This window comes from Monopterus albus, unplaced genomic scaffold, assembly GCF_001952655.1.
Source record: "Monopterus albus unplaced genomic scaffold, M_albus_1.0 scaffold3.1, whole genome shotgun sequence".
Taxonomy (NCBI): domain Eukaryota; kingdom Metazoa; phylum Chordata; class Actinopteri; order Synbranchiformes; family Synbranchidae; genus Monopterus; species Monopterus albus.
Window position 1 is genome coordinate 5,095,643 of NW_018127883.1, and position 25,835 is coordinate 5,121,477.

General features: G+C 40.5%; 1 protein-coding gene across 1 annotated transcript in view; it reads right to left on the minus strand.

Moving 5' to 3' along the window:
- macrod2 (mono-ADP ribosylhydrolase 2) overlaps nt 1–25,835 on the minus strand; it is a 406,311-nt gene that overhangs the window by 263,742 nt on the left and 116,734 nt on the right. The window contains exon 4 of the mRNA XM_020600667.1: nt 19,468–19,497. Coding sequence (XP_020456323.1) covers nt 19,468–19,497 — 30 coding nt within the window. The remainder of the gene's footprint in view (nt 1–19,467; nt 19,498–25,835) is intronic.

Below are 25,835 nucleotides of genomic sequence, written 5' to 3' on the forward strand. Positions count from 1 at the left end.
AACACACCACTGGGAGCCTGAGAGAAGACCCTGCCCTCAGCCCCCTCTAGCTCTCTGTACCCTGAACTGGGATTTCTCAAGCCAGCTGCAACACTGACCTTACAGGATAAAATTTCAAGGGCTGAAAAACAACCTCACTGTTGGCAAATGGAAGGCACAGCGCACTGACACTCTGGGGTCATCAGTTCAGTGAGAGTCCAAAGGGTGTGTGGTGAAGGGCAGGAAATGCTGGACAGACAGAGGGGACAGAGATGTGCCCAGCAAGCCTTCCCTGAGAGCTCGGTCTCTGACCAGGTGCAGAGATCATCTTCATACTCACGCCCTCAAACTCCCTCACTTTGTACACACATAGGACAAGTGGAGTTAAATATTTAATAGCTAATTCACAGCATTGCAGATTCCAGCATGTTCTGACATACTGTATATATATTAGACAAGGGGCCCTCCATCTTTTTATGTCTACAGGTTTACAACTATGTACATAACAGTGCTGACCAAGAGGTGAGAGAGGAAGAGGACTGGACATAAAACAAGCAATTACTGGTCTAAGATTTAGGGAGAGATTAGATTTCTGGCCCATTAAAGCCAACTTCTTTCATTTGCTAATCATCCCTGTGAACACTGTACCTCTCCTGCCTGTTCTGTCTGGAAGTACTGTCAAAATGATTACCCTGTCCTTAACAGAGTAGTCTGAATTTGTTACATAATCCCTCTGCAGCCCAGTGTAGCAAACTCTTCACCAACTGGTAGAAAGTTTATAAATACTACTGTCCTTGGCCATTAATGTTTTTACCCAGTTTCACATTATGGGTGCTTTCCAGTCACTTTAATACCCTCGCAGTCCACCTACCAATAAGCCTACAATAATATTTATGGGATCAGATTCATACTTGGTAAATAATAAGCTCAGGAAGAAGTGCACTTATTACTGAACAATGTATTAAAATGGCTACTCCTGGGCCTTTTACGCATCTCTGTATATACTTGTGTTGTTACATCACAATAAAATATAGCACATTTTGTATGTCCAATATATAAAGAGGTGCTAATTTACTATATATTTTATTGTAATCTTCAGACGTACAATTTAGTATAGAATTACAAAGGGCTTTTTGACAGTTAGCCACTGTACCATTATATACAGTAAGGTGTTCTTGATGTTGTGATTGGGTTCACAAAAGTTAAATGCCCAGGATGAGATGAAACATCTTCAAAACCCTCAAGCAAGTCCAGGTGCCAACTTTAGCACTTTAGCAGATGGGCATTGCTTATTGTAAAAGTTCTCCAAATGAACTTGTCAAGCGCAAATGAGCAACAGCACCCAAGGACAACTGACAAAAACATTGAAGCCACAAAAGTTTTTAACACCCAGAACAGAGTGTCTTTGTTGTGTTACCACTGCTTTACTTTCCAGCCAGACCTCACTACCAAGCGTATAAGTGAGGGGGACGCAGTACCGTATGTGGTAATAAACTAGTATGCTTAAAAATAACCATGATTCAAGATACAAAAAGGTTTAAGAGGTGAACTAATGCACAGGAGTTAAAACTTTTACTTTGTTGCCTCTGGCTTGGCTCAGTACTTGGCACTGCATGGCATCTCCCACTGGTTGGTCAGGGTGCCTGTGCAGATGGCAGTGGTATCTTGAGAGAACAGAATGAAAACGTGTACACATTATGCATTCCTGAAAAAGCTAAAACAGGTAGTAGCTCCACATGTATCAGTGGAAACCTGTGGTGGCCTATACAGGCTAACGATGGGAGATACTAGTAACAAGGGCTATTCCCTTCATATCAAGCTTGGAAGAATATAAAACGAACAAACAAAAAACACCTTTATCTCTCTGTGTTGTGGCTTTCATTATAGTTTATAATGACTCAACCCTGTGTGCTGCTCATTTCTGATCAAAAAAAAAGCTTCCGGCTGCCTGCAAGACTGTCAACCAGAGGACAACTTGCATGAGCTTATGTTAATGCGCTGATATACAGTAGTTTACCAGTTCTGTAACCAAAATCACCTTTTGTCAAAAATCCAAATAATTAATTTTGCCTATGCAAACAGAAAAATGGTCAGCATTCGTATCACAATGTAGAGAATCAGCAATGCTGTATGCATAGGCCAAGAAGAGCCATCATTTTGGGCTGGTGAGAGTAAGTGCTCTTATTTCAGATAATTCTTTGACATTCTATAGCTAACCTTTTCTCAGCCCTTTCCTCTCCCTCTCTCTCTCTCTCTCTCTCTAATGCTTGCTCTCAATTTTTTCCATTCAGTTCTTTTTCTCTTCCTGAAAGACAGCTCTATGGAGCAGGAAAGTTCTTGTCTGAGGCTGTGTTAATGTCTTTTGCAACCCTGCAGAGAGAAATTCCTTGCCATTTGTTGAATACAAGTGTGATGGCGCACATTAGTGGCTCATCCGTGGCTTCACTTCCTCACCTGACACTCATGTGATTAGATTTCATATCCCAGCCCGCACCAGATAAACTCTATCACCACCGGCCAGGCCCTGTCAATATCAGTCCTCCCTGCTGATGGCCTGGGCTGTGGCAGCAGTCTCATAACACACTCCTACTACCCTGCTTATGCATAATAGTAAAAATATTGATGTTCTATGCAGCATGCCGTTTTACATATGAAAAAAATATTGTAATATGACACGTGTCTGTTTCCCCAAAGAAACAATCACACCGTCATAAAGGGTGACCACCCTCCTGTGTTGTCGAACACTAGCACTTAGGGGTTTAGTGCCTGCCTCCAGCTGTAAACCAGTCATGAGGTGCTGCTGGATTCTCTGCATTGACCATGCAGAGATGGAGAAGAAGTGGGGGGGAAAAGAGAAAAGCAGGACAGAGCAGGTCTGTTTATTTATTGTTCTTCTCTGCTTTAATGGCTTGTGACCGGCTAGCTTTATTAAACTGGGCTTTGAACACACACAGCAGTACTAAAACTTCCTGATGGCTGAGAAGGGATCAATTTGAGATGCCGCCTGCAGGAATTACTGCAAAGTGATGGTACCATCACACAGGTAGGCCTCGCCTGCGTTAGGGGTTAAATGGACCGTTTAAATTCTTTAATCAACTTCTGTATTAGCTGCATGAGAAGAGTGCTGCTCCTAACAGATATATGCAGGTGAAGGCATTTTCATGAACATCAGATGAGGAGTTAACATAAAGCCCTCACCAAAATGCTTACTGGGAAGAAGACAGAGCAGATGTGATCAATATTAAACCTCTGCTAGCATGTTGAAGATTATCCACTGGCACCACAGTAGCAAGACAAATCTATCTTTATAAACTCTTCTCCAGGAATATGATAAGCTGATAATGATATATATTCATGAGCGTAACAATTTTTTAATGTGATTAATAGATATTGGAAAAACTGTAGATTCATTATAGAACATCTGGACAACATTAATTCATTTGTATATCATATTCATAGTGATGCTATTTGCATATTCTCTGATTCTGTTTAAATTTGTAATTGAGCTCATTCATTTCAACAGTGGGAATCCAAAAATCCATATACACAAAATATATAGCACTTACACTGTACATGGGGATACAATCAGGATAGAAAATACCTGCAATAAATACTATATTTGTGAAATAAATGAAATATGAATGTTCAACATGTATAAACATATGAGTTTATGGCCAAATATGTTTTTTTTTCCTACAGTAATCTAGTCATAGTATATCCAACTTGGTCCCTGTGCTCCTGCTCTGAACAATTTGGCAAAAGAATGAAAGAATGGTTTGTCATTTTCATCAACCTTTTTTTAGATTGGATTACTGCTTAAAGCAGGATTCCATCAGATTGCTACAGTGCACGCAAATGCACTGAAACACCTCCCCCATTTACTTGTAGATGCCATGGCCCCTGAAACCCCTGCCACCTTTGTAAATTGTGTTTCACGGCTTGAAGGTTACAAAGAAAGGCTTGTGTTTGCCAAGGAGGCCAGATTAGTGCTCATCAGTTGTGATGTTTGAGATCCCAGCACTGACCCTAAGGGCAAAAAACCAACCGCTTTCACACAGCAGTACACCAGACCCTAATGAGCCTACAGTGTCCTTTTGTCACCACACACTCAAAAGAAAAGACAGCAAATTGTCTGTCAAAAACTTTGCCCCCATGCCAATATAATACACAGGCTTTGTCCCTCGTCTCGCCTGTTAATATGAAAGGAGCCGATGGGTATATGGTGCCGCTCAATTCTCACTACAAAATAATTTGATTCAATGCAAGCATTTACGTGGGTGTTTGTTTCAGAACTTTTCATTTATAGCCGTTGGAGCTGCATTCAAGATTTACACTTTGATGCAAATGAATGCATATTCAACTGGTGTAAATTAAAGGGAGGGGCACATATGCATCTGCTTTTACATAAGCAAGAATATAAACAGATGGTCATAAACTGTGGTTACCAACAGCTAATGCAGCATATTTTCAATACCTTATTTTTAAAACGTGAATAGATGTCTGATAAAAAATTCAAAAATTCTGCTTTGTCATGACACTTTGGAGCAGATGAAAACAAATCTTTGGAAATATGCTGAGATAAACAGCTATGTTAAAAGAAACCCAGTGGAAATAACAGGTTTCATCCGATAAGCAGCAAAATCCCACTAAACCACAAACCGACGGGCTCAGTTTGCAGATGAAGAACAGACACTGTTACAACTTCTGTGTCAAAAAACTGGGGGAAAAAAATTATTTCCTACAACTGTCCTAGTTGTTCTCTCACACTTTCCACTTCTCTGCCTACAGACCTGAACAATCAAGGTAAGATTTGATCATTTGTTTCTTGCCTTACTGTAGCGTTGGAGGTCAGCAATCTGGGCTACCAGCTGACATGCATCATTAGGATGGATTTCCTATTCTGCTCAGCAGCCAATCATGCAAAGGTAATTAGGCATTTCTGTCTCCATGATGCTGACTGACACTAAGATTAACAAGCTTCTGGAGTGCCGATGACTGGAGGTGAGAAATCTGTCTTCATTGTCTCGACGAAATAGGTTCTATAAGGTTTGATGGCATTGCAGTTATGACCTTCCTCAGAGCAGACCACAGTACTCTTCACACAACTTTGCATGTAGACCTTAAACACATCTGCACAAATACTGAATAAAAATGTTACAAGCTAATACTAAAGCATTTATAGTTCCTCTGGTGATCAGTAAAATATTCACAGGCTAATCCCAGTAAAATCTGCACTTCTGTGCTTCTTAAGAGTAAAATAAAACCCTGCAAAGAGAGTGCTGAGTTTTAAAATTAATGCAATGTTAGTATGAACATTGTTTTCCAATAGCATACTCACAAAAGGCCTCTGCATGTTTCTGATCAGCTTGGTAGTGATCCTAAATGGTGGCAATAAAAGCACACAGATCTTGCAGGAATGTAAAACGCTCGAGTAAAAATAAAACGCATGATTTAATGACCATCTGTTGGGTGCTGGTGCTGACCTTGCTGCAACATGCTTCGATCAAAGGCAGCATCCACATTGAGAGTGATTCACCTCAGGAAGAACGCCAGTGAATTAACTAGCCATCCAGCAAAGATCCATTTTCCATGCAGGTTGGCCCTCAGTCACACATGAGGAAGAGTGGGAGTAAAACAATGTAAACACAACAGTCCAGCCCTACGTAATGTGAAGCTCTTAGCTAAACAGCAACACAACATTTTGAAAATCCATTTGTAGAATAACCCAGTTAAATGATTCAAAAAAAGTTGTGTGCTACTAGAATTTTTTTTTCCATTTAGACTAACTGTGCCATTGGCTGCTTCTGTTTATGGCTTTCCTGAGTTCAGAGTCCATTTAGGTGTTGAGGAACGGATGCCCAATGACCAATCACCACTTAAAAGAAGCATACACACAAAGAAAGGCACGCTAATGTCCTCAGACAGACATTCCCAAACACTTGCCTCTCATCTCGTCAAGGCTCAGTAAATAAAACATTTAACAGCTGTGTCAGACTCAGAATGGCACAGACAGTGTGGGCATCCAGCCTGGTCTAGGAATAAAATGTAGAACACAGAGAAACAGAGACAGCCAAAGATCAATCAGACACAAACTTATATTAATAATCATGAGTTAAAATTATAAACAGAGCAAAAAAATAGAGATTCTCAGGAGGATGGCAAAACTGAATAACCATTCCACTAGCACAGCTCACACTTCAGAAATTTACCATAAGGCATGAGAAATCTCAGGTGAGCTCCAGACAAATAGCATACCCACACAAACACTGCAGCTACAATGATTAACATACACATCCTTGAGCTGACATCGTTATTACTGCTTTGCTTTGCTCTCTTTGCCTTCTGTCTTTCTGTCATATTTTATCTCCTTAATTATTCTTCCTTTTCTCCTGCCGTCTTGTCTGTCAGTAAGACTGTGCAGTATTTAACATGCTGAGGGGACACATGTCCACCCCAAATGCCACAGAACAAATTCGCTACTTTGTTTGCGTTCACAGCTCATTTGGCCAAATCCGTGTTTTGGCATTCTGTTATTGTCACGCTTGGTAAGGTTTTCTCTGCTGCCCACTGAGGGGGGAGAAACACGTTCCAGGGGATGTCAGCTGAGGCTCACATTCACACTACTTCCCGCAGCATTTCCTTCAGGCTTACTTTTTTATGTAGTACACAGAAAATGGTGTGTGAAAACAGTTACTGTGGAATAGCATGTGTGCCTATCTCTGGAGTAATGCCAGTGAATTTTGAATAAACTAATATAGAATTTCTAAATATTTACAAGAGGAAGTGAACTTGGGAGGTGAAGGTAAAGTTGTTGAAGAAATGGCATCAAGTTCAAATGTTTACTCTGCTTTACCCCAGCCCCACACAAATCTTGACCTTTTGGGGGATCAAATACACACACACACACACACACACACACACACACTTTAGATTCCATCAAAGATCAGTACTACAACTGTGTGTTCTTTGTCACTACCAAGACAGTCGCTCACTTCAACGCATACCGGCTCTCTATTTATTTGAGCCACCAACCACCTCCACCCCCAGTACGTGATTGAAGAGTCATGGGAAAGTGTCAGTATGGTGTTGATCACTCCAGTGGCCGAGGAGGTTGGCGGGAAGGGACAAGGTCTTGTTTGCAATTTCACAGGTGAAGCTGGCTAGTGGTGAGAATGTCCCATGTGGTCCCAATGGTGTAATCTCCCCTAGCTAGCAGCAGTCTATCCACCCACTGACTGTAAACACAATGGCTCCCTATGGTACTGAGCTGATTGCTGTTTCATCAGGGCTAGGATTAGAGTCAGTGAAGACAAACTCTGCTTCTCACTGTTTGATGAACTTGTTTATTTTCCTTGAGCACGAGAGGCCCAGAACAAACTGATTGGCAAGCAGTGTGTTTATCAGAAGCTTAGAAAATATTTCTGATGATACTGGACAGTCAAAGCTACACCAAAGCCACAGCAAAAAGCTTAATTACAGCTTTCTGAAAATAATGTCTTGATACCACCCCCATAATGCCCATTATTACTGCTAAGTATGCTCCTCCATCAATTATGGCACGTGCTAATGTGAGTCTCACAGCAGAGAGCCAACATGTTTCAGTAGGCTCAAATAGCTTTGCTGCACTTCCCCACTCAGATATTAATCTTCTTCCCAGCAGACACCTCTGCACAGGCCCAACACCGAAAGGAATGCATATATCATAATCTGTGTAAACCAAAAACTTAATTCCCATATCGGAAACCTCCCCTCTTAAAGATTTGCTCCAGGATTCTACACAGAGACTTAATAATTATTGGACATTATTTTTCACCCTATAAAACATGCTCTTTAACTGTTAAGCAAGTCAATCAACAACACGGCCTGTTTATTATATTTGATGAACAGAGTACCTGTTTACCCCCGACTCCCTTCAGTTTAGCCTGCTAACTTGCTTGTGTAGTGAAAATACATGAATATGCAAAAGGAATTGACACATTACACAACTGTTTTCCTTTCACTACCACCCACTATGTCTGACATCTGTTCTCCACCTCCACCACACCTTTTACTCAGCGTACTCCCCTGTCATTCTTCATACCACCTCCCTCCTCCATCATTTTTTCTCACCATTTTCCTTCTTCAATATTCCTTCCTTTCTCTCCACTTATATGTGAGATTCTGTGGCTTTCCTCAGAGATCTGTCTGCACACACATACTGTGTCTGCACTGTGCGGGTGATAATGAAGTGTCTGGGAAAAGAGGATTAGGTGGAGTGGTGGGCATCATCCCTGTGGTATAACGCTCATCTCTCCCTCAGGTAGGACACATGCGGTGTCTTTCACCTCAGTCTAACTGGCTGCCTTGGTGTCACTCTCAGCTAGCATACTGGGATGGCTGCTGTGGCCCTCAGGAAGTAACTGTGAGGGGGTTATCACAACGACGGTCCCAGCTCCTAGGGGACACTTTGTGTTTCATCCTCTGATGCCCATCTGTTTATTCTACACAGCCAGACTGAGAGAAGCATAACAGGCACTGAGAAAGTGAAGATCTTCACCAGGGGAACAGGCTGACACAGATAGAAAGATAGATGGAGGTAAGAGAGACAGAAGAAGAGAGGGGGTGAGAGAAACTCCTCCTCTTCCCTCTGGTCTGACAAAAGCATGACAGCTTTCCTCTGGAGCTCGCTCTGCCCCACCTTGGACTGAAACTTCACTTGTAGGCAAGCGACTGTCAGACACAGCTAACTAGGCTGCCCCATGAGAAATGTAGAAAGCTTGACAATTTGTTATTAGTTGGCAAAAGTCCACTCCAACAGGTTAGTGTCACACAAAGTGTTGAGGGTGTGCCACTATTCAGCCACCAGCCAGCTCTTAAAAGATGACTATGCCTCTTCCTCTATGTCCACTATACAGACCCATTATTATCAGTGCATCATCACATACTCAAGCCTCACATCTATATACCATCTCCATGTTACTTGAGCATTTGTGTGCTTGTTCATGTATGTTTTTGCATTGCACAGTGGTTAGTGGATTTAAACATGCACGGTTTAGGCAGCACAAAGCCCCAAGGGTCTGTGTGCATGTGTACCTATGCTGTAAATTAGGCCATACAGTAGAGGTCCTTGAACCATAGCATAGTTAACAAAGCAGACTAGTACAATTACATCTCAGAATGCTGCTCAGTAGTTTAATAGCTGTAATGATTACACAAAACATGCTACCATACTTTATTTTTGTGGTGAATCAGTGTAGCTTCACTCCCACAAATTGTGTGGTCTTATCTAGTATGTTCACAACTACAACTGGAAGCCAAAAGAAAACCATGTCATACTCAAACAAACCACAGCCAGGCTCAACACAAGTACTCACAAACTGAAAGCCATACTAGACAAAAATACTTAAGGAAATTTAATAAAACAATAACTATGTGCACCATGCAGCATTCATAAAAAACAGTTAAACTTATTGTTTTTTGAACTAAACAACTGTGTGAACAAGGCTTTTTTTTGCCTGGCTTGGCAGCTGTTCCTTGGTTTAATGGGGCTGCTTAATGGCAATGTCCTGCTAATTTCTTCCACTAATGTCCATTGGTTCCTCAGTGGCCTTCAGTGCTGTTGGATATAAAGAGTGCATGGCACAGAGGGAACCAAAGGAATCAAAGGCTAGTAACCTTCACTGAATCAGTAGTTTGTTATTAAACATCTCTCATATTTTATGGTGCCTCCTTGTTAAGTTCAAGTTGTACTCCAGAAAATCAGATTTTTTTTAAGTGGTGGAATCTCTAATTCAAAAAGTGTATATCTTTGTTTCTGTTTACCTTTTGTCCCACCTGTCTGTTAGTGGAGGTGCCTGGTCTTCCCAGTATACTGTGTGTAATCTGAGAAAATGTATGGAAACCACTAGATTCATGTGATTGGTATATTGGCATGTCAAACATCTAGATCATTTGTGAGCAAGCCTCTTCTACTGTCTTCGCAGTAGCCTTGTTATGATCGGTGAGACTTTGGGATAGGGTAGTACGCGGCTAAAAAATGTCCCTCTCTGTCAGATCTCGTCACTCTATTCTGCATTGCTGAGAGCAGTATGACCAAAACTGACCACTGAGTTAACTGTCATGACAACTCAGCATGCAGTTATCCCAAAATAAAAGACAAACTGACACACTCACATTTAAATTCAGACGTGCAGACTTGCCACCACATGGACAAATACAGGCACACAAACATACAGTATATGTAATATGCACAGACACATGCAAAAATAAAAAATAAAAACTGGACAGAACCACTGCATGATCTACCCCCAGAACAGCCACAATAAAGCCCATACAAGACACAAATGTGCTCTGACACTGGGGTTGGTAATGCTTTGAGTTTTCTAAAATCTCAACAACTGACCCAGAAATGCTGATGTACGGATGAGGGGTTGTGTGTGACACAAGAAATAAATTGACACTTTCTTGCACACTTCAACCTTTGTGGTCATATTCTCACTTATTGTACAGTGAGGGGAGACAGACAAAGGTGGCCAACCCTTAAACTTCTGAGGCTGGAACAACGACTTCAAATTTTAGCACTGAAAAGTACAACTTTGTATGGAAAACAAAACCTAGGAAAAATAAATGTTGCTCTTTGAAAATATTAATGCTAAAAAAAGGGTACACTGAAAAATAAATCTAATCATGCCATTTTCTATTAATATTCTTAATAAGAAGATTGAAAAACAATTTCAAAAGATTAGATTTTGTTTTCAATACAGCTTTTTCAGTATTAATAATTCCTTTAGTGCCATTAAATTGTTTTTCCTAATACAAATAATTTATGCCAAGGTTTTCTTTTGCAGTTCAGGTTTTGTTTTTAATGCCAAACGTGATTTTCAGTACCTAAATTTAAAAGGCTGGCTCCATAAAACTGGGGTCCAAGGCCTTTGTTGCAAGTGTATTATTAAGTGGTTGAAATATAAATAGGGTATGAAATGCTGTGGGATAGCAGAATATCATTCTTCCTGTCCCCTGATTGCAGTCAAAGGCCATTTTGTTTCCTTTCATAGACAGCAAGAAAGCAAACAAAACAAAAGGAGAGAGAGAGAAAAAAACGTTGCAGAGGTCAAACAAAGAAAAACAAGCAGCTGAATGTGTTTACAACAAAAACCTTGAGGGATGGAGAGGAATCAACAATATCACATTTATTTTCAACTAAATGGCTGAGAAGTAAAGATGGTTTACTGCTTGTATTGTTTCCTTGCAGGCAAACTTAAAAATGTGTAAAAGCAGGGGAGAGAAAAAAAAACATGCCAAAATGTACATACAAGAACTTTTAACACAATGAGAATTGCTTATACAATACTATGCTAACACTTTGTAGTTTAGCAAGACTGTAAGCCATAATGTAACGCCACTCAGACACTCACTGGCCTGCCTGGCTTCCTTCAGGCCTGGCTATTGCCCTGAGGTGTTGAGCTGCAGCTGGCAAAACGAGCATTTCAAATATTCTCAGCCCTCTGCCTCAAATATGATGCAAGAGATTCTAGATGACCGACCCCTCAGTGGAAAAAGGCAGTGAAACTTTTTGTCAGTCTGAAAATTATGCTAAACTCAGGTAGGTAGGGTACTGAAACTCAGGTGCAAGTCTCCATCACCTGTCTCAGATTTTAAAAATCACTGACTGAAAACTACACGTTCTCAAACTTATAAGCACTTATAATATGCATTATCACAAATGTATTCAAATTAGTGTTAAAAACCTTTTAAATAGGCATGATAATCCAGATGTCAAGAAATTGTCGCTCAAAGCTCTATTACACATACTTTTATAAGGCAGTTTCCAGGAAACTGTCTGTTTGATAGAAAAGTACATCTGTGGGTGTCAGAAGAGGAGTGTCTCTTTGACTAAGCATGTCTTTGTGCAGGCCTGGTTAATGTCACAAAGCTCGCTACACCACAGTCAGAGAGAGAACCTCCATAGAGTCTGACATGCAAATGTGTGTGCTGTTTAAAGTTAGGTGGTTTCCTTCACCACAGTGCCAGAGATCAAGTGATGGCACAAACTAGCTAATCACATGACTGCCGCAGGCGACGGTTAGCAGCTTGATTTATACATGGGGACACGGATGAATGATCCAAAGGCTAGGAGAGGGATACCAGAGCATGTGGCAGCTACTATATGCCCTGCTCCCTCACTCTTGTTCACAAATACTGACTTCTCCATAAATCCCTTGGAGCACTCTCTTATGTCTCATAAGCTTAGCATTACACAACTGACCAGTCCTGTTACTACAGCACATAATCTTCCTCTCCCCCTCCCTTGGTGTATTTTTATAACTCTTCCTAACACTGACCATCTATCCCTCTAGCATTCAGTAACTCACTGACCATTTCTTCTTCCCTTCCCATTAAAATGAAGCACTAATCCTAAATATGGAACCCACTGTTGTAGGATAAAATGAATGGCCCAATCATTTTGCATCAATTAGTCCATCCATCACTGCTGATTTGGGGAAGTGGAGGGGGTGGGGGCTCTTCATAATGACTGTTCTATGGTGGCAGAAGGGAGAAAAAGATAGCCTTGGAGAGAGCTTTCACAGTGAAATACAATTTCATCACTACTTGGCTACCACAAACTGCAACCCACCCGGTGACCTTGTCCTGCTAATTTTTGGGGAATGTCATCTAAATTTCATCATCTCTGTAATAATTGGGTGAAATGACCTGACAGCATGTGGGTACTTCTCACACTCCCATTTGATGTTTCCCTTCAGATAGCCACTAAGATGGCAATGCACTTGATACAACTGTATATACAGTAATGGTCACTTCACCACCAAGAGGCTATAGCTCATACTCATCCTGTATATCACAGAATACACTTTGTTGAAACAAGCAATAAATAGATCTACTTGCCAGTGAGGAAAGCGGCTGTGGCTTCCTTGCATATAATGCAATCAGTATATAGGGTCACGTATTTAATACAGGCAAGGGGACACTAAAGCTTACTGTATAGTGTTAATGCAAAAACTCATTTAGAATTGCATTACACTTGGGATGTGTAGTGTTAATTTGTCTTGCACTTTTACTAAGCAAGTGCAGTTTACAAAATTAATTTCTCTACTTATGCAAGATTCAAAGATTTTTTTAGATTTTAATTATTTAAATAACTGACTAAAGCCAATGCAAGAGGGACTCTAACACTTGGATGTTATATAAAAAGCAAGCATGAAGATTATGAATGCAAGGAGCTGTCCTGAAGACAACCTATAAAAATGAGAGTAAACACACTTACCAAGCACTTTTACTTTTGTCTACATTTCCGGCCTCCCCATTTACATACATGAAGTCCGAATACTAGCAACACATCTCAATATACTGTAAAGCTCTTACCTGTGAGCTTCATAAACATGGAAATTATGGTAGGGCTGTTGTTTTGGACTGCATTTAACTGTAAATGTGCTTTTGAGTTTACCTTGAAAATAGGCCATAACAGCAGACCTAAGCCCAGAGAGGTGAACAGATAGATACACATTTATATTAGTACTAAAACACACTTAAAAATTTACATGCAACATTACAGCACAATTACAAGGTGGACCTAGATCAGAGTGTAACCAACTGCTCGCAAAGTATGAGAATATAAGTAAATCCCTGGAGTACTATGCTGACTGAGGAATCTCTGTATTCAATTTATCATTTTACATTATTTAGGCTACTCCATGGGGAAATACGCTTCCTCTGTCATAAGTTATGCTAATGGCTGCTACTACCATCTGTGAACTGAGGACCATCAGTCAAGACTAGTGTGCAGTTATGAGAATAATATGTCATCTTTGAATGATTAATCATATAGAAGAGTTCTGGGGCTTCCAAAGAGCTGAGATGCTGCGACAAGGATTTAAGGCCATCTAGCCCCAGTAATCATACAACTCCCTTCTCCATTCACATCCTCCCACTTCCCCCTGTACATTGCCCCATGTCCTGGTCCCCTCTAATATATTCAATAAACAAGCCTTGGGCAGTACTGAGGCAGAGGATAATGGTTCAGCTGGAGGTGACAGGAAAAGAAAACAGAGCTCTTTGCATAACAAATGGAGATATAGATAAGCACAGTGAAGCACTTAGGAATCTTGATAAAGGATTATCCAAACATGTCTGAAATTGGATACATTCTATTTTGAAAAGCATGCTGGAGCATTCAGTTGTACTTTCTGCGTAGTTCTACTGAAATTGCAATGAATGCTGATGTTGTTTCTGTGGTCAGAAAAATTTACTCACACTTCACCCAAAGGTCACAACTAGGACAAAATACTATACCTGTTAATTAGATTTGTAATTTACAAGCATTTGTGTGCATTTTTCCCAGTAGAGCATTCACTTGTCATATTACTAACATGCAATGACATCGGCATAAGCCCGGGGAAAATAATCACTCCTATATGTTAGAATGTGTTGATACTTCCTATGACTCACACCACTCTTTAGGAAACATATGAGGCAGGGGAGCTGGGGGCACACAGAGCTACAGCATGTATGTTATGCAAGTACTGAAAGGCTGTTAAATTCTGTGAACGTTGGCGGCCCGTGGCTAAATTAGCCCGAGTCAGGTCGTACAAAACAGCCATGCATGTGCCCCACTGCTTGACTGGAGCAGACAAAGGAGGCCCAACCTGAGGAGGACAATTTATTTGGGTGGTCTAGTTAAAGCCTAGTGCTGAATGGGCAATAGTTCTGGCTAGAATGCTAATGAGCCTATTCCCCTCCCGGATGGAGACATCAAAGGCAATAGGAGCTCCTTCTCTCTAGCTACGCAGGGCTTCATGATGCTATATGCTTCAGTGTAGGCTGGCATTCTTATGCTTGTTTGTAAGAAAAAGACAACCAAGGACAGGGAGGAAGAGACAACATAGTGTTTACATTAGGTCTATTCTTTTGGGACTGAGCCAGCATCCAGCCATGCTGTGACACCCATCACACTAGCAACCTGGTACCATTCATAATTACCCTGGATTCACAGAGGCCTCATTTAGCGTGTTATTATCAGAGATCATTGCTATTTTCCTCTATATATGTATGTAATCCCAGTGAGACCAACATGTCTAACGGAGATAACGTGCTATTTTGGTTAACCCCATTGTGTACATAATACTGAAGACATACAACCCAAAAAGAATTCCCATCTGTGATTTCAAAGGATTTAATAGAGTATCAGGACATACAAATCTTCAGTAATGTCTTTTTTCTGCCTTCTGCCCAACTAGAGGGGAGGGGTTGGAGGACAAATTCAACCAGGGTCTTATTTTTTACTTATTTCCACCCTAGCGTTAGTTGAAGAAGTCTTGGCTAATGCTGTGACCAACTATCAGTGATAAGTTGTGCAGAGAGCAAAATAAAAACATATAGGGGAATAACAAAAATTCCTCAAAGCCATGTAAAGTCAGGAGAATGTTCCAAAGTGTGTACGTGTTAAACTAACTTTCCATACATAAAGTAAAGACTGTCCAGGTTTCACATAGTGAACTGGCAGGAGGCCCACCTCCAGAGCAGTGAGTACTAAACATGGCTCAGGTGTATGAGGCCAGCATGATGGATCATCCTGTTGTGAAGCTGACCCTCTGCAGAACCCTGAGAAGACAGCTGGGAGATAAGGAGGGCCCTATACGAGAGCACATCTCCTCTTCACATCGATCCTCACTGCCACCAAGGCAGGAGGTCTTCGCATGCCAAACCACAGACAGAGGTGGTGTGGTGTGGGGGGGGCAGGGTGAAAACACAGAGCACAGCTTGCAGGTTTAGCAGCCACCCTCAAGTGATAAAGACACTGGAAGATAAAAGCCCTGTGGGCTCTCTGTAGATAAAAGACAAACAGTGTAGAGCTTTGTTTTGAGGGTAAAATAACATTTTCAGCTTTGTTGCAGATAACCGCTATCTCTCCCTGGTTATAATCATCTCCTCATTTAGCATGGCCAAACTAACAAGAATAATCTGCAAAAGAATGCACATGAAAGAAATAAGATAACAGACTTGCCATCTTAATGCAAAGTCCTATTCAATGACCTACTTGCATCTGTGCAATCACAACTTGTAGCTCCTGATAAGTAAAACAATTTCCTCAGCCACCCAAAATATCTTTTGTTCAAAAGTTGATTTAGCCGCTTAGCCTGATGCACCATCATCAATAAGAAGCATCTCACATACAGTGATGTCCTGTCTCTGTCAACTGATGGTACCGCTGCCTACTCCTGAGATGCCTTCAGAGTAGAAGCCATCCTTTAAAGGCCATCCCCGTTGCCGTTACTTTCAGTCAGATGTCTTTCTTTGTTGCTATCAAAAGGAATAAGTAAGTGCTCAGGATAAATCCAGTGAGCAGTATTTGAATAAAAATGTGAATCCAGCTTCTGAATCACTTGCTGCTCTGCAGAGCAGAGGAACATAGACAACCTTTTTCCACTAACCTCTTGATAGACAAGTAGTACACCTCTAGTATAACCATTGTTACTGTGCACAGCAAAAATAGTCACAGCTGTAGCCTCAAAATATTTAGGAGATAGTTTAAAATGCTGTACAAAAGAAACTGTCCCTGACAAAAACTAGACTAAAATACCTAACTAAAAATCAAATCACCAAAGTTTGACTAAAATGTATTAAATCCAAATAAAAATGAGGCACAAAAATCATCACTTTTAAAGAATAAAAGGAAACTTTTCTCTCCTAAAAACAGCGCTAGCTACAATTAGAATTCCCCTGGCGTTAACAAGCACACCTGCAATCAACTGAATGTTTTCTTGCAACGTATGACAGTAATCGATGCATACGATCTCACGTTCCAGTGTTGACAGCTGTAAATTCAACTTCATTTTTGTTGCTGCCATGTTGAAGCGGAGCAATCTGATACCTTAATACCTTTTATCAGTTGAAAAAGAGCCTTCATCAATCAACGAGGCTGCGTGTTCTAAGATTTCGACAACCGTAAAAAGGTTATTGGCCCCAAAATAATGAAAACATAATGGCAAAGAAAATAGCTTCTTGTGTTTCTCTTTTCATGGCAAATCATTACTGAGACTGACTGCAGCACAGAGAGTCACCAATCAGAAGAGCAGTATAAACTGCCTTACAGAGCCTGGGTCTGCAATGAAGATGCACGTCAGTGACCTCTGATGTCAGTCAGAAGTTGTTCAGTTTTGCACTGAGGGCTTCTTCGCATCACTGATTTATATAGGGATGCCACACCACTATGAAATAGCAGCTGGAAGGTTTGGACAATGCATGAGAAGATGAGGGCCACTCCAGGCTGCATGATGCGAATATGATTTCAGCAGCTCTCAGTCCACTCTATTGGACACTGCACTGAGCCGTTTTCTGTGTTGTTGCTTTATGCCAATCCCTTGCCTCTAATGACTCATTTCATGCTAGGTGTTGCATCCTAATAAATAAATACAAAAAGAATCCCCTGTCCCCAAGTGAAGTGCCAATTCTGCCCATTTCTTGAAAAATCACTATCATTTTAAAAGCTTGAACAGCATTTGTGAAATCAGTTTATATATAGGTACATACTGTACAAGACAGCTCAGAAGTTTACCAGCCAAAAAAACCTCACCCAAAGCCTTTAGCTCATGTTTCAAAAATATATCATTTTTGTCAACTAATAAGTTAACCCTGCCAAAACAAAATGCCCTTTACCTTTTGTAAGTCAAGGGTCTCAAAAGGTTTAGCCATTTTATCACTGTGGAGCACTTCAAGTAACATGTAGAAACAATTTTCCTATGATACAAAAATTCAATATAGTACGACTGAGTTGTGCTGTAAAACCAGGGGAAAGCAGAGCACAGCACTGTATAAAGACAGGAAATGTGCAGTAATGTTACAACAAGAATATGTACTGTGGAAACAAAATATCCAACAAATGTGTATGGAACTGTGACAAGCAAGGATTGTCCGGTGTGCTGTATCCATCCCCTGCGTACTTCTGCTGTGATATCTTCACATGCAACATGGTGTGCTGTATCCATCCCCTGCAAAGTTCTGCTGTGATATCTTCACATGCAACATTCATGACATCTTGCAATGTCATTTAGTCTAATAGTCTATAATCGTATACTTCCTACCTCCATGCAGAAAAAAAACATCCTCAACTGGATTCCAGATAGGAGAGTGTAGTGGTAATAACTTCCTCAACATCCTTGGTTGATGTGGGACACCCCCCTTAAATGAAGCTCAAGTTTAACTTAACAAACCAATTTATTTTTTTTTATCAGTTTAGCTGATTTTACAGTATGATTACTCACTTCAGAAAGTATTCACACCCCTTCAGTTTTCCACATTTTAAATGTTTTGTAAATTTGTTTTAAAATGGGAAAATGAAATTTATAATGCAGTTAATGTGCAAAAAGTGAAAGGGTGTGAGTACTTTGTGAAGCAGCTATGCATGTGGGATTCAAAGCAGTTAAGGGGCTGACATTTTGCAAACTGCATCGACTAATGTGTATGTGAATAGTGAAGTAATTCTTACATGATTTGGAATGCAAGACTGTTTAACAGAGAAGCAACTACTCTATTTTGATCAAAAGGACATATACAACTGATAAATATTCAAATTGTACACAAGTGTACTTAATCGTTTGCTGAAATGTGTTCATTTCTATTTGTAGGAAAAGAATGAGAAATGCTGCTATGTTGCAGAAACTAAATGTTGAGTACAATGTTGTGAAAACGTATTTAAAAACTGGGCCAAAGTTAACAAGAAAAACTGTAATATGCTGTGTTTAGATAAACAAACTACTTTATAAAACTAATTTGAAAGAAATTTGTCAGAAAATTATATGCAGTTTAACAAATCATCCTCAGCATCTATTTTTAGCTCAATGCCCACAAAAACACACAGGAATTAGACACAGACTAGATAAATGAGATATACAGCATCAGATTAGTAACTGTACTAATGCTGTGTCACCCTATGTAAGTGAAGGCTCTCATGATACAATGCTAATGCTGAGGGCATTGACCTTATTTGACTGTCAAACCATTCCTACATTCCATTAAAATTTCCCTTTGGACTAAAATTTTACATTTTGCATCTAACTGTTATGCCCCAATCTCTCTCTCTCTCTCTCTCTCTGTGTGTAGTGAAGAATGATTATTTCAATCATGTCACCATAAACCTCAAAAGGTGGGTTGGGCAGTAACATTCTACTGGAGTTCTTTCCCCATTTCTCCCATACCATGGTTGACTGCCTTGGATTTCCCCCATTGCTTTGATGATAATGTTCTTCGGCAGGCCAAAGTAATGGCCATGTCTCAGCGTGGCACAGTGCAAGGTTGCTCTGGAATACACTTTCACATCTTGGCGCACATTCAGCCACATTTAACAAAGACACGTGAAACAAAATGGACACCAACATCTTCCATGAACTCACATAAGAGTATAGATGCATCTGATCTGAAAAGTGCCGCTTTCATTGCTCTAATACCACAGGAACAAACAATGAGCAGATATAATGAAAAACAAAAACATGCACTCACCTCCCCCTCCTCCCAGAAGACTGGAGTTTGCTGAAAAGAAGAAAAAGAGTTGGTAAACTCCAATGAATAATCCGACATGAATGATTCAATATAGTCAGCAATATTTTGATATTTTAGTTCGGATTATTTAACCACACAAGCGACATTTATTTTCTTGAATACACCTGTTTGACCATCTAAACCTATACACATTTATCAAATGTGTCAGTCATATGAACAGAGCTGCTACTTACACAGACTGAGAACAGGACACGATTCATGCAAATATTCATTATATTGTCACAGCACTAAAAAGAAAACTGAAAAACTTCATGTTATGCCTCACTTTATGATCAGTAGCTGCTCAGGGATCATATAAAGGAGAGAGGAAGACTGTTGTTAGAGCACCAAGAAGAGCTGGAACTCAGCCTGAATGATTATGCTGTGATGTTACTGATTTTTATACCACTTTCTCAGTTAAAACCTGTAATCACACATTTGAATATTTGTGTCTGCCAGTACAAGATCTAACATTTTGATGGTAACTTCTAACAACACCCCAGTCATCCAAAGGCAACAAGAATGTCATCCAACAGTTTGTTTATTGCATCTCCAACAGACAAAAGTGATCGGTGTGTGTGGCCAATGTTTTTTTTCTTCCATTATTAATTTGGCAACAAATATGATTTAGTCAGCAGCTAATTTCAGTATATACACTCCTTGGAAGATTTCTTCTTGGGCAACATGTTCGGGTCAATAAAATAGGCAGTTCATTAAAAACAATTAACTGTAGTCTGTTTGAGATAGTTGTGTCCACTGTTGTACAACAGGGATATCCAGACTTCACGTTGGCTTTGTGGGGTCAGTTTTTATCTTACAGGAAAAAATGTCACAAATCTTTAGTGTGTAACTCCTCTCAGTTCACGTACAATCAGCCATATCATTATGACCACTGACAGGCCACGTGAATAACTTGATTATCTTGTTACAATGGCGTCTGTCAGTGTGGGGGGTATATTAGGCAGCAGGTGAACTTTCAGTCCTTGAAATTTGTGTTGGAAGCAGGAAAAACAGGTAAGTGTAAGTATCTGAGTGATTTTGACAGTGGGCCAAACTGTGATGGCTGACGACTGGGTCAGAGCATCTCCCAGACTGCGTTTCCAGTCTGCAGTGGTCTAAGGACAAACAGTGAACCAGCGACAGGGACATGGATGCCCAAGGCTCAGCGATGATGAAGCTGATCTACTGTATTTTAAATGTCCTTCTCAAAAGATTAAAATGTTTGAATCTTTAAGACGGGTGAAAATAAATACCATGCATCAGTGTCTATGAAGAGAATCATTCAGCAGCTCTAGTGGTGATATCACACATAAAAAAAATCATCTCTAACTGGTCCTCACAACCAGTTTTCACAAACATTTTTCCATGCATTTTATTCCATGTTCTTTCAGACAGTACAACTATGGAAGCAAACAGATTCACACAAGATGCACTGTGAGCACAAAGTGACTCAAGTGCCAACCAACTGCTGCATTGACTACTGTGTACACCGTATTAGGCAGGCGGTCATAATGATATGGCTGATCAGTATCCTCTAGAGTCCTGAGCTTTGGAAACCCAAGCTGTGCGGTCCTCATATGAGGACGCAGGGACTCTAGAGGTTATACGAGGCTTGTAATCTTACAGAGTGCAGCTTCGTTATCACGTGACACACAGTATGTAGAACATCCTCAAAGCCTAACTCACTGTTATTCTGCAGTCAGTTTTAAAACAGTTGAGTATGACCTAATCCTTTGTTGTTCATATGAATCTGCAACATTGACCATAGTTTAATGATTCAACAGATTCAGAATCAGCTTTATTGGCCAGGTGTGTTGAACATGAGGAATCTGACTCCGGAATGTTAAGAGCATCGTAAGGCAATGAGTAAACAAGTAAACAAGATAAGATGGAACAAAAACAGAAAAAGGATGTGCAAACAAGAAAAAGGAATGTGCATCAGGAAAATAAAAATAAAGTACTTATAAATATGGAACTATACACACAGAAGACAACCTTCTTGTGCTACCTAAGTGGAGTGTGCACCATTAAAAATGAACCTATTACCATTTTGCTGTGTAAATTAGAAATGAGGAGACACATTGGAGGGCATTTAAAGTACATCTGTTAATTTGAGTGTAGGTATCTTATGCGTTTGAAGTGTAGTTCACACACCAGGCACTGGATGAATCATACACTGCAACATGCCTTTAATGATCCTCAGTTCCAGCTCCAGTGTTGGCTGTCATTAGCAGTGAACACTATCCCATTCAAAGCTTATTATTTTTCAAGAACTTTTTGGTGTGCAAGCAACAGATAATGAACATGTGGTATCAGGGAGAGCACAATCACAGCATAGTTCTGTTGCTTTTTCCAGCTTGATTATGTGTAAAGGGGACTTCTGTAGTTCACTCAATTTCCATACCTTTCTGTGGCACCATTACAGCTTTGCATTGTTCTCATTTAAGCACCACACGAGTGGGTAGAGGGACAAAGAAAGCTCTTCCACTGTAGAATCTGTTTCATTAAAGGGCTTTGTGTGTGCGCCCGTGCACATGCAGTGTAAGCATAACATGCACACACAAAAAACTGCAACTCAAACAGGGATGTACTGACAATCTACTGTCATGTTTACAATAGCACCTCTCCAGGTTGTTCTGTGATGAAAAAGACGCTCGTGCTCTCCCAGTCTTTGTTTAGCTCTGGAATCTGTCAGCCATCAACAGCAAGCGCATAGCTCAGTTGGGCATCATCTTCAGAATAGCCTTTAAAAGGCATGGATAAATGTAGTGAAAAGACTATTACCAGCGATGCCTTTGATTTTAAAAGCTTAGAAACATAAGAAATGCACGGCAGCAGCTTTCTTATGATTTAGATATATTAAGATGGCCGTTGTTTATTTATTATCACTACAGTGAAAGTAATAGTTTCAGTGCCAGTTCAAATCAAGCTAATAGTATGCTGGTTTTCAGCAAAGTCTATCATCATTTTCTAGTCTCCTGGGGAGTCTTCCTATCCCTGAGCTATTAAAACACTGGGGTTTTAATTACCTGACATTATGGAAATGCATACCTGAGGGGGGCGCTTCATTTACTCCACACCTAATCAAAGATGTGGTTGCTAATCAGTCTGACACAACTGTGTGTATATGTGTGTGAGGTAGGTTAGTAGTAGTGAATGGGGGAGTCTGGGGGTTGAAATGTTAGATGTTTTCAAACCACATCTGACTTGTGTGATCACGGCAACAGCCCACTGGGAGATGGAGATCATTCGACAGTCATCTCATCTCTACAGTGGATTTGATAAATATACAAGTAGAGGGGTGAAAATGCTGTTTTATGCCTTTTCATTTCCTCTCTCCCCGCATCCCCTTTTTTAATGATCAGAATGTCATGAAACGTTTTGGCAGTTTATCTTAAAGCACACTGTGCTGCATATGCACACAAAATATCTGAACCCTACAGAACCAGTGAGTTCAGCCCTCAGCGATACATATCAAGGGAGGCATTAAAATCTCAGAATGCATAGGGATTTGCTTTGACGATCCGTTTTTAAAGCACAAGAGACGAATGAGAAGCAGCTGTTAGAGAAGCCAACCTACAGCATCAGCCCTACACACTTGGCACCAAAGGCTGTGGAGCTTGTGCCTTATTCAGTATGACTTGGCTGAGAAGTGCTTCAATTATCTTGAGTGAAAATCAAAATAGAGATCTGCAATGGCCCACATCCACCCCATAGTGCATATTTTATAGTGTGTGTATTAATTATAAACTAGCTCTCCTTGCTGTGTATGTCTGCCTTGGGCTCAGTCTGGCTATCTTGCAGCGGATCAACACATTTAGGGAAGAAGTGGGAGAGCCAACGATTACTATTATCAGAAGACCATTAACTGTACAGTGGCTGAGTGCCTGCATGGAGAGTTGTGTCTTTGAATATATGTTTTATGGGTTTTGACTGTCATCCTCTTGCTGAAGTCCAACAATTGTTTTTGTGCAAACAGGCATGACAAGACAAGGTAGGACAGTGACAATTTCAAACACATGAACACAAGGAAAAGGAGAAAAAAATTATAGTAACAATTATTAAAAATTAGGGAAAAATACAAAACCAATTATTCAAATTAAATTCAAACTATGCACCTTTAGTACAGTATTAAATATTAATTTTTCTTCAAGGACAGACAAGACCACATCTCCACCTCTGCAGTATTTTGTCTAATGTGATGTAGTTGTTTCAGCGATCGCTGAGCTTTACCATTTCAGAGAACTTAGATATTTCTTACAGTAATGATAAGCCTTGAAGGTTTGCTATGACCCAGTTAATGAGAAGAAAGAAAAGCTGAAGGAGCAGGCTATGGCTTGGAGTTTGTCAGAAGCACTGCTGAGAGTTGTCCCAGTAGTAACCAAAGCATGGGCCATAAATCTCAATGGAAGGGCTCCCCAGAAAGCCCGGAGATGGCAGGTCCTTAGGAACTGCTGGTCCACGATATTAAGCAGGGCCATCACACACATCCCTGCACTGTCACTGTGTGAACACCCACTTTCTCTCTGGCCTTTGAACTCTTAGCCCTCAAGGGAGCCTCATATATTCCCAAGTCAATGACCGTGCAGTGGGGCCACTGCTGTGTATTTTCATAGCAAGAAAATGTTGATAACAGAACTCCTGCCAGAGAGTGTGACAGGCGCAGTTTATGAATTGTGGCACTGCGTCAAGAAGCCAGACCAGACACAAACACAGTGAAAAGGAGCGGTGAAACCATCCTCTTGTCTCAGTGTGTTCATATATCTGCAGAGCAGTCATAAAAGTGGCTTGTGTACATTTCAGTGTGCATGTGTGCAGTGGACAGTGAGGCATGGATCTGGGTTGTGTGTTTGGTGCCGTCAGCAGAGCCCTAGATCATGCAGTTAAATGGGGAGTGCTAGTGCAGAACCACAAAACCAAGGCAGTAAACAGATCCACTGTCAACCTTCTGGTCCCTGCAATCTGAACGCAACTGAACCCTTTAAATATGCTCTATCAAGAACACTCGCCTTATCCTTAGCAGCCTCTCGCACACCTCTCAATAAGCTCAGAGGTTAATAGTGTACTCCACTGTGACTCTGGGATAAAAAGTGGGGTACAGAAACTAATAAAAAAGTTTTATGGTTCAGGCTGACTGCTATGCTGCAAACAGATACAGTGAGTTGCTGAGTAAAAAAAAATCTTTCAAAGCAACCAGGGCCGTTACTGCAATATAATGCTACCAACCTATCTGTGTCTGCAAATGTTAAACAGGCATTTTAGCAAAAATATTCAAGACAAATAATCTGTGATAGCGACAATCTTTGCTTTGCTTTATAGCAACTGTGATGATTCATAGCAGCAGCTTTCAGTATCACTCACTACTGCTTCTGAAGTTGGTCTTACCTGTCCACAAGCACAAAATTCTGACTTTAACAAATGTGATTGATTTTACACACACACACACACACACACAGTCGCGAGTAAAAACAAATTAGATCGAGAGCTGCCTTTTCTTAGCAAAAGGTGTTTTCTTCTATTATTCTGCTTTATTTAAAACTCCTTCACAGCTAATTTGACAGGCACAAATTAGCATCGACTATACAATGAACTGCAAATGCTTGACATAATGAAGAAGACTTGGTTGACATGTAAATGGTCATTAATGTTCCTGTTCATAGTGTCTGGTGTCCAACATGTCAGCTCTAAATGTCAATGTTCAAAGAATCAGTGGAGTGAAGGACTCAAACTCTTTGAGTGGAATAATGTGCTGCTCTACAAACAGACACTTTTCCACTTCCGACTTCACAACATGCACTGCTGTTGTCTGAACAAATACACACAGGGTACATGTGTATGCATATACACACCAACACAACTGGAAATATTCAGCCTAGGATTTGATATCCAGCATAACCATCTCATGTCTTTGGAGCTCTGTGTTAAAGTGAGACGATTCTAACCTTTAATGATTGGGTGTTTTTTTCTTTTAGTGACCGCCAAAATTCACAAAATAGAAATAAAACATAAATGAGCCACCAGTTGTGGGAAAAGAAGAGAGGCAACAGAGGCATTTCTTATTTGTGGCACATTAAAAATGCATGCTACACCACACATGCCGCCTCGCCTGATAATACTTGTTGGCTTCTTTGTTCTTTATAGCTTGAAGTGGTCCCTTAGGAGCCTGACTGAGCCAAAAAACTTGTGGTGGAGGTGGCATGATCCTAGCAGCAGGTTCACACACCAAAGAATCTAAAGCCTGGCTCAGGCTTAATGTGGGATAAAATGCAGGGGAGTCAAGTGATGCAACTGTGCCTGAAATACGTAATCAAGGCTGTGTTACGCACAAC